General features: G+C 34.5%; 1 protein-coding gene across 1 annotated transcript; it reads left to right on the top strand.

The window, feature by feature from the left end:
- Positions 1 to 3,606: 3,606 nt before the first annotated feature.
- LOC133831269 (protein PSK SIMULATOR 1-like) lies at positions 3,607 to 7,851 on the top strand. Its single transcript, XM_062261507.1, has 4 exons — positions 3,607 to 4,082; positions 4,484 to 4,573; positions 4,733 to 6,467; positions 6,863 to 7,851. The coding sequence occupies exon 3, from the start codon at positions 4,784 to 4,786 to the stop codon at positions 6,443 to 6,445; it is 1,662 nt and encodes a 553-aa protein (XP_062117491.1). The 5' UTR covers positions 3,607 to 4,082; positions 4,484 to 4,573; positions 4,733 to 4,783; the 3' UTR covers positions 6,446 to 6,467; positions 6,863 to 7,851.
- The last annotated feature ends 2,987 nt before the right edge of the window (positions 7,852 to 10,838 follow it).

Genomic DNA, 10,838 nt, shown 5'->3' with positions numbered 1-10,838 from the left:
AGCCTTCAAAAGACCGTTCTGTAGCTTCAGAACCTAAAGGTGTGTCTCCAGGGCTCCCTATTCTGGACAAGCAGAAATCTACAGGCAAACGACCTCTAGAAATTCCTCCCTCTGCTCCTATCTCTGAAAAGGCTCGAAAGTCTGGTAAACTCGAAGATTTTTCTCCACATTCTCATTTTTTCTGCTTTAATGACAATGAAAGGCATATGAGTCTTTACGCTTCTCGAAAATTCATTGTTGAGAAAATTTTTGATATTGATGCTCATAGGGTTTATGGGGTTCTAAAAATTGTTCAAGAGAGGGGTTGGATGAATATTATAAATGGCTTTACTGGTCATGTTGATAGGGTGGTCAAAGAATTCTATGCTAATCTAAATGATGAATTTCTTGACAAAAATTCTTTCATGTTTGGGAAAGTCTATGTTAGAGGTCATTGGTATTCTTTTACTGTTCAAGATATTGCTGATGCACTCAGTCTTCCTGTAGATGTAGAGTCCACCGAGGTGCCATGTTGACAAAGATGTGGTTTTGTCTGAAATCATTGGACAAACTGTTACTTGGAATACTCATGATACTATCCATATTGCTCATCTCACATATCAACATGCTGCACTAAAGAGGTTTGCTCTTTCTAATTGATTGCCATCTTCCAACATGGTTGCGGTCTCTCAAGAATTAGCTTTCTTGCTATTTAAGCTCACAACTGATACTTAAATTGATCGAGCTGACATAATTTTAGATCAGATTGTGGCCTTGCGCAAGGGAAATCGTATAAAATTAAATTTGCTTTTTCCTAACTTGATCTATAAGTTGTTGTATTCACAGAAGGAGCTAATCTTGGACACTGAATCTAAAGAGCCCCCTGTGTCTAGAATGACTTTCAAACCCTCTGAGAAGTTTGAATCTTCTAAGCAGCCTAAAGGAATATCTTTGCCACCTATGCGTGCTGCTTCTCCTACAGATTCAGAATCACTGTCTGTAGCTCCAACTTTTCAATCTGTTCGGACAGAAATTGCCAGGGTTACCACTCGTTTGGGTAAATTGGAGGAAGGCCAAGCTTACATTCTTCAACACCTCAGTTCAATTCAGAAGTTTCTTGCTGCATGATTAGTATTTTTGTCTTGTTGAACCCTATGTTTTTTTTTTCGTCTTGTCTTTTGTTTTTTGTTTTTCTTTGGCCTATTGATAGACAAAAAGGGGGAGTAGTGTTTATTTTTGTTGTTAGTTCCAACTCTGGACCCTATTTTCAGGGGGAGTTGTTGTGTTCAACTTTTTCTTTAAAAGTTAACATGTTTGTTTGTTTTATGTGTTAGTAACTCTTATGTGCAGGGGGAGTATTGCATACTCTCATTGTTTCTAACATTTCTTCTTTGTGAATTCTTCTTGGGTATTTACATCCAAAATATTTTTTCAATCAAAGTGCCAAAGGGGGAGATTATAAATTCTATTTTTGGAAAATTATATTTGACAAAATACTTTTTGATTTATTTCTTATAATCTTGGCATTCAATTGAAGATTATTTCATTTTTATTCTGTTAACATTTATATTCTGATTATATAAAAAGTTGATCATACCAATTTATAGAAAAATTGACAATATACTTAGCTTTTAACATATGAATCAAATAATAAATGTTGATTTATTTTATATATGGCTCATTTCATTTGACAATCTGATTCTTATGGCCAGATTTCAACAGATAGGATTAGATTGATCCTCATTAAAACCGAAGATAGGATCTTGTAATGTCAGCTCAGATACGGACTGATCTGTAGCTACAGACAGTCTGTCTGTTTCCTCAAATCTCGGATGATTCAATATAATTGATTTATTTAAGGAAACATTTCCTAGTGAGCTCTGTGCGTTCAGATCTAGTAAAGACTGTCTTATGTGAGTATATTTGTGTATAAATACTTACTATAACAGCCTTGTCTAGGTTAACTCTTTGGTCTATTCTTTTACATCTTTAGAAAAAGTGTGTTTATTTTGTAGATGTTGGTGGTTCGTCTATACCTATGTTATTTTGTGTCTTTGTATGTGTTTTGTGTATTGAAACAATTCAACAAAGAGAAGAACAAGAGCAAACCTTTGGGAGAAGGTTCATCCTAGTCTTGCCTCGAGAGGAAGCAAGCACTCTTCAAGCAAATCGAAGGGAGTTCGAGTTCTTGAAGTTTCAACAAGGTTCATTCATCAAGTGGAAAATACATCAAGCTTGCGGCATAAAATTAGAGGGAGTCTAATCTTTGCTTAAGTCAAATATTTTGTATTTTTGAGAAACTTTATTAATGGATCTTATCTCTAGGCGTGCCCCCGTGACTAGTAATATCCGAAAGGATATCGACACCACGTAAAAAAACTCTGTGTGTTTTATTTTATTTTTCTGTTTTATCCTTCTGTTGTGTATTTCTGTAGTTACAGAATCTCTGTCTGTAGCTACAGAATATCTGTTCTAGTACCAACCTTTTATTCAGCATTTAATTAAATATAAAATTGGTAACATTAAAATACGGAATTTTACTTTTTACAATTACATTAAATATTTTTAGTCAACTGATTTTCATAACCGGTTAAAGCAAGTGACAAAAATATTTATTTATATCTCATAATATGACACATGACCAAAAAAAAAAACACTCACATTGAAGAACTTAGCCCTGCGAATGCGAAGGACTTAAGAATTGACCTTGTTATAAACTATTACATATAAAATACTATTTTTGAAAATTTGGGAGCCTTTTTGCATAGGAAAAAAATTGTATTTTAAAAAAAAACGAGGTCTTTTAATTTGGAGACTCGAGGCATGAGTTTAACTAACCTTAGTCCAAAACTGACCCTAACTATATGACATAAACACTCTTGTGCGAGCATCATCTATAATACCAAAAAAAAAACAAATTTGTCAATGAGATATTCTAAAGGTATCCAAATTCTATAATACTCACACATGGTAAAACACGACTCGTTAAAATAATAAAAAAAAACAATTTTTAATGAGATATTCAAAAGACAATCCAAATTCTACATTCTCTACACACCTAAATGACAAGTAATTTGAAAAAAAAAAAGAACTTTAACCTAATATGCTATACTATAATTCCACATCATGGACAAGAAAAGTTAGGAAAAAAAAATATCATATGGTTATGAAAGAAAAGTTAATAGTATTATAAGTAGACTTGTATTCAAACGTGGTGTGCTTATACAATGTATTGGTTGATTATTTATATTCGTTTATTTATCATTTCTCATTAGCCTCAAATCCAATGCATAACAACCTCTTCAATTATCACCAGCAGCAGCAGCCCACCCAACCCAAAATCCCATTTATGACAGTTCTTTACTTTGGTTTGGTGTCTCCATTAAATAAAAATTAAAAAACCCTAAACTATACCCAAAAGCCAACGGTTGCAAAAACTCGATCAATTTTGTCAAACCCAATTCATTGCTTACAACTAACTCACTCACTATATAAATGTTACAATCACTCTGCTTGTCTTTGGGGATGAGGACAGTTGGACATTAATTTTTCTCACGTGACAAGCACGTGGTCCCATCACTATAATCTAAACACAAGGAAAAGACAGACGAACCCCATGACTAATACTACTAGCACTAGCACTAGCACTAGCACTAGCTTTGGCTTGACATTCCCTCTTATTATTCCTTTGTGAAGTATTAAGTTCCCAATGTTTATTTTTCATCCAAGGCAAATGAAGTGCCTTGGCAATATCAAATTTTAATCCACGCACAGACGAGTTTAGACAAGTTATGATATAAATATATAATAACCGTTATATCCAAAAATAAAAAAAAGCATAAACTCGAAAATATACGTATTTTGTCTTTGGTTTGACCGGTTCATGGCTCTGTATTCACCTTGTCGTTTTCCATTTCTGTCTGAGCTATTTCACGCGGGTAATGTCGTTCATTGATTCTCAGTCCAGAGCTCAGCTTCTTCTTCTTCTTCTTCTTCCGGAGCTCAATGTGAACAGTACGGTTTCAGATTGAAGAAGGCTCTCTGTAATTTTTTTGTCTAGTTGAATTGTGTCGTGGTTCGAATCCAAGCTCCGGTTAAAATTGGTAATTTTTCTTTTTCGTTTCTGAATCTTTGTTTCTCTTATAAAAACCTTTAATGGGTTTTTGATTTCTTGTCTGATTTCTGAGAAAAATGTCCAGAAAAGGGTATATATATTTTGAACTTTAGCTTAATTCGCTAGTCAACTTAAGCTCAATTCTCCTTTCACTTTAGTTCGAGTTCAAGATTCTCGAGTGTTTTATGTTTTCTTGACAAATCTGTGACTTATTTTACGGAACTTTTGGTGGTTTTTTTATTTTGTTTCTTGTTTGATTTATACGAGAAAACTGTTCAGAAATGGATAGAAAGTTTCAACTTTATTCTCTAGTCAACTTAAGCTTAAGTTTGATTTTGTTGGAGTTGAAGACTCTCTAAGGTGTTATGTTGATTTTTTTTTCTGTTTCAGGAAAGTTATATTTGGATATTTTCGTGTTTTTGCTGTTAAATTCGATCATTTCTGTACGTGCCCAAGTCCGGAGAATCAGCTAGATTTGGGGTAAGTTACTATTACTGATACTTTTGATGATGGAGATGCTTGTTAATTTATTTTTTGGATTTCGAAGAAATTTGAAAAATGTGCGTCTGTGTATACATGTTTTGGCATTATGATATAGCTAACAGTTCGATTTTTGTTATGCTCGTTAAAATGATGTAGGAAATATATTTGTTGGCCACTGTAGTGTATACGCTTGCCTAGGCCAGAAAAATGGTGGGTTTGCGGTTTCCATGGAAGAATTCTGCAGAGAATCCCGAACCAGTGATTGGAATTTTGGGGTGTGAAGTTGTTGGCTTGATGTCAAAGGTGGCTAATTTGTGGCATTGTTTGGGTGATAAAGAGATTCAAAGGTTGAGAGAACAAATTGAAGATTCAGTTGGGGTTAAAATGCTTGTATCCGAGGATGATAATTACCTCTTTGAACTAGCACTGGAGGAGATAATTGAGAATTTTGGGTGTCTTTCAAAGTCTGTGGTGAGGCTTGGTCGGAGGTGCAAAGACCCTTTATATCACCGCCTCGAACAGTTCTTTAAGGACCCTTTTCAAACTTACTTTCAGTGGTTTGGTTTGGCATATCGATGGAAGAAAATGGAGAAGAAAGTGAAAAAAATTGAGAAGTTTGTTGCAGTTACTATGCAACTATCCCAAGAGCAAGATGTTTTGGTGGAGCTTGAACAAACACTGCGGAGAATGCAGAAAAATTCTCAGTTAGATCGGGTGAAATTGCTTGAGTACCAGCAGAAGGTAATGTGGCAGCGTCAAGAAGTGAAAAATCTACGAGGTTTGTGTCCATCTGTTAGAACTTATGATTACATTGTTCGGCTTCTGGCAAGATCTCTCTTTACAATTTTAGAGAGACTCAAACTTGTTTTTGGAGTCATTCAAATGGCTTCTGCAGAAGGGAAAAACAACTGCGAACCTAGAAGTTCTGATTGTCTTCTTCGCACCCATTCCTTTTCAACTCATCTGCATTCTTCTGTTCATCCATCTGAGACTAATGTTTGTGGCTTTTCTTCAGGACCTCCCGTGGGGTCCTTTGCAAAGCAAGTGGCAAATGTGGGCAAGAACAGATTGAGTGACTTGTTGCAACAAGATCCTCATCAGTCATTGACACAACGCATAAAGCTTCAAAATTCAAAATCTAGGAGGCATCGAGGATCTTTTAGTGGCTGCATGATTGGAGGAGTTTATTCTCCTGTAGTTGAAAACTGCAGGCCTTTAGTTGGTGGTTCCATGAGGCTGAGCCCTACTTATATGAAAACTGCCAATAATACTAAAAGTAAGGGACCTCTCTCTTCAAGTAACAACGTTTATTTGAAATTAGCCATGTTCAATTCCAAGAGTAAATTGTTGAATGTCCGTGCTTCAACTCTTGGGGAGGCTGCTTTGGCTCTTCACTATGCGAATGTTATCATTTTGATAGAGAAACTAGTTTCATCACCTCACCTGATTAGTGCTGACACAAGAGATGACCTGTACAATATGTTACCCACAACAGTAAGAGCTTCTTTGAGGGCTAAGATTAAGTTGTTTGCCAAAACAATGGGTTCATCCGTCTACAGTCCTGCCCTTGCAGCAGAATGGAATATGGCACTGCTACAGATATTGGAGTGGCTAGCTCCACTTGCTCATAACATGATAAGGTGGCATTCTGAGAGAAATATTGAGAAGCAGCATGAGGTTGCAAAAACAAACGTGCTTCTCGTGTTGACCCTTTACCATGCAAATCAGGCAAAAACTGAAGCTGCAATCACAGAGCTTCTGATTGGTTTGAATTATATGTCCAGAATTAGTGCAGTTAATGAGAGGGCCATTTTGTGGTCTGCTGGCAAGCAGCCTTGCAAGATCAACAGGGAACTGGCCTCATCATGATCGAATTTCAGAAGTGAGAAGGGTAATTATCGGGTCCTTGAAATTATCTGAACAATTGTTTTAAAGAAGCCTGTTCGTCAATGGGGTGGGGATTGTTTGGTGTGCAACAAATAGTATTTGCAAATTCTTTTAATTCTGTCTTGTTATATGGAGCTCTTTGTGGTATATTCAATTCCAACGCGCCTTCATTATTGTTTTTCAGCATATAACATGTATACTATGATACAATTGTGCACTGCGAATTTTCACTCTGAACGACACTGCGCATTGCATTTTTAATCCATCTGGATCTATATGACTGACAATTATGTATTTTGTATCCATTCGTAAATTCCTCTTTTGCCTCGTTTATTATTATTATTATTATTATTTTGAGGTCTTCGCACAAAGAAAACTGATATCTCGATTGCATTACAGGCTTTCAAAATGATTTACAGCTGAAAGAGTTCCAAAAGAAAACACACGAATTTGAGAACTGGTTGGGCTTATTTTGTTGACTTGCTGCTTTGAAGATATCATCTCCAACTCCAATCTTCTCTTCATAGCAACAGCTTTTTGGAAAATTTACCATCAAGTTTCCTGTCAAATTGGTGAAACAGTCGAAGCTATTAGGCACCTGAGCATATTCTTTGCTTAACTCCAAACAGGATTAGCCTTGGCCATCTATAATAAGCTTTACAGTCCAAGATCCTCTGTGGCGTGAAGGACAAAGGATCATCCCTAGCATCTAAGTCTTTTCAACTTGGCCAAAGCATTCACCAAAGCTTGGTTTCCAATCAACTGGGGTGAGGCAATGGCCCCCAAAACAAGGTGAAGCAGTCGATAAAGCGAGTGCTGTACGAGTACACATTCACCACCCACATGGTCAGAATCAGCTATAATGCTTCCATATTATATACAACTTTTGAGTGTAAGATCTTCTACATCGGAGTCCTGTCAACTTGCACAAGCATTCACCAAGGCAGGCCTTTGTGTTATCTATCTGGTTAGCTTGCGAGGAAGATTTTCAATATCACTCTCTTCAACCATTCTGCTTGAACTCAACACGGCTGAGCTCGGCCTTTAGCTTAATCATCTATTTGGGATCGCATAATGGCTCGGTTAGTGGCCATTCAACTGTGCTGCCCGTTGTTTTTGAATTAGCCATGACTATTCTCTGTATCCACTGTTTTTGTATTAGTACTGACTAGTGAAGAGTAAGTTCTCAGAACTGAACTTTTATGTGTGCTGAACCACGAGAAATTAAAGGAAACTCCTAGATATACCATTGCCTTTGCGCAAATGAAGATTTTTGCTTTGTAGTTTTTATGGTAGGTGACTATAGGCCCCAAATGTAAACTTTTTTGTATTGATTTTCTGATTTTGAGGGATAAATTGCGCTGAAATGCATTAAGTTATTAAACTAATTGGAATGGACTGACTCTATCTATTAACTCTGCATAACTTTGAATGTTAATATAGTTGAACCGTACCATTTCAACTACCACCATCACCATCAACATAATAACCAAGAACGACTAGAACTAACCAACTATCTTTATGAGTGTTGAATATTCAATTCTCATGGTCAGGAGTTGTCTGGCTCGTCCTTTCTAAAAACCTTAATGAAAAAAAGCCAAAGTGAAATTAACTAAAATAAATTGAAAACCAGAATATAATATTCAAATCATACAACTACTACAAGTACAACAACAGCTAAAAAGACAATTAACAAAAAAAATATCAAAAGTAAATGACATTACCACTAAACATAAGTGCCAAATAAATTTTAAATGACAACGACAATTGTGAACTATGACACGACTTAAACATAAGAAACTGAGAATTACAAATTTATTTAAGAAATTGAAGATCTAGAGCAATGAAAGAAGCCAATTTATTCAAGAGATTGAAGACCTTGAGCAAATAAAGAAGCGAAAGCTTCCATATAATGTTTTTTCAAAACAGTAGAATTTCCACTCATCTCCATTTTTACTGTCTAATAAACATATCCCTCCAGAAATTATGTCCACTTTAGTTGGCCTTCCCACCCAAAATCAATATCATACACCTCAAAACGTGGTGACCATACGATGCCATATCGAACTCTACGTACTACTTCAGTCTTAGTAGTAGTAGTACTACTAACACCACCTTTCTTTGAAGAAACCCAATTTTCGGCTCCATTTAAAATTTGTAAATCTGATCCCTTCTTTTCCAAACTTTTGATGGCTTTGCTAAAGGTATGTGCGGCCTCAACAAAGCCGTTTTTTTTCTTCCAATAATTTATCTTTATCTACGTCTACATAATTTGGAGTAACACAGTTTCCAAAATACGTAGTTGGTAAGGGAGGTTCTAAGCGAGACCTGCAATCTACTTGGAAAACTAGACGTACATTGGTATCATTTACCATTTCATACATTTCTGCGTTGACTAAACAAACCAACATGAAAGCACTTATTATGGTGAACGTGGATACATGCGGTATGTGATCACCAACGTCGTTTACCAATATTAACAGTCCTAGTTTTCCTATTTTGTTAAGCGACACTACTATAAATATAGACTTTCTTTGCAGTTTTTTTTCAACAATAAATAAAAAGTGCAGAGAAAATGTTTGAAAGAGTAAAAAAAATTATATTTAATATCCGCACCTTATTCTATTGCGGTTAAAAAAAAACTGCAGTGAAAAGTTTGAAGTGGGTCACTTTTCTCCGTGGTTTTGGGTCTATAACCGCGGAGAAAAGTGTAAAGCTTTTCTCTGCGATTCTATACCCAAAACCGCAGAGAAAAGCCTTCCCTCCTCCTACATCAGCCTTAGACCCTACTTTTCCCTCTCATATTGGCATTTTTCATTTTCACAGAGGCACACGACGCACTCCACCACCGTCCCCAGCCACGGGTAAGCTCCATTTTGTCCATTTTTTTTTTGTTTTTTTCTTTTCATTTTCTTGCATATTAAAGCTTGAAATCATGTAAATATACTTAATCTTGATTTATTTTGAAGTTTAGGGTAAAAATGAAGAAATATTGAGTGAGTTTAATGGGGGTTACAATGTATGTTTATATGGTTATTTTCAAAGTTTTTTCTAACATTTTTGAAAGTTTAAATAGGATTAGAAGACATTTTCATTGTTTAAAACATGTATTGATCACTAAAACTTGATTTTTTTAATGTATATTTCAGTTTTAGGGTATTTTTTGTATTATTTTATTTATAATAATGTTGTTTACATAATTTTTTATATTAAATATTATTGCTTACATAATTTTGTATATTATTTAGGTAATGGTTTTTTTAAAGTATATTTTTGTTAATGATATTATTTTAGGATCAATTCAATTACCATATATTTACTAATGTTTAAATTTTTATTGTAGGATATATTTGTTTGAGTGTGAGGTGTGTTGAAATTGTTGAAGATTAATTTTGAAGGTGAGTAATAATTACTACTTAATTAATTTTTTTTTTATATTTAAAAACTATTGTTAGAGAAGTTTGAATATATTAGATATTCATCCGTAGTGAAGTAGGTTCTGAGATCAAATTGTGTGTTGCGGAGATAACAGAAGGTTGATAACATGTGTGTCTTAGTGAAGTAGGTTCTGCGAATTATGTGTGTGCTGCGGTGACTTATGGTTGAGAACATGCATGTTGTTTGTTATATGTTTTGTTTGATGTGAATTTATAGGTAAATTACTTGGGATATGCTCTAAATACGGATGAAACTCTTCCCAATTTTTTTTTATGATATTAATTGAACATGTTTTATAAGTTAATATATGTAATAATTATGTTTTTGTTTATGTTGAAATTGTAAATACATATGAATTTTGGATATGTTATAGAAATAAATGAAACTCTGCCCATTTTGTTTTATAATTTATTAATTGAACATAATTTTTTCAATTACAATATTATTTTTCTTTTCATTATCGACTTAGCAATTAGGTAGATATTATCATTATGGATAAGTCATAGATGCTTGAGAATAGAGAAACACAACAATTTCAAGACGGATTCAACCAATTTTTAGAATTTTTCCAAACAAATTGTAGTGATTCGGAAAGAATTCATTGTCCATGTATAGATTGTGGTAATGGATCAAAAGGAAATATTACCATGATAAAAAATCATATATTTTGTCGGGGATTTGATACAAGTTATCGTACATGGTATTGGCATGGAGAATCATTGAAAAATAATAATCCATATCCATTTAGGAGGTAAGGGATTGATGATTTGGGTTATAGTGATTTTTACGATCATCCTATGGAATTGCTCGATGAAGCACAAGAAGAGTTTGTTGATAATCCTTCAAAATTCGATAAATTGGTTAGAGATGCAGATAAACCATTATTCAATGATTGTCTGAAACAAAGATTACCAACGATGGTAAAATTTTACAACAT

This window comes from Humulus lupulus, chromosome 4 (assembly GCF_963169125.1).
Source record: "Humulus lupulus chromosome 4, drHumLupu1.1, whole genome shotgun sequence".
Classification (NCBI taxonomy): domain Eukaryota; kingdom Viridiplantae; phylum Streptophyta; class Magnoliopsida; order Rosales; family Cannabaceae; genus Humulus; species Humulus lupulus.
This window is presented reverse-complemented; position numbering and strand designations above follow the sequence as displayed.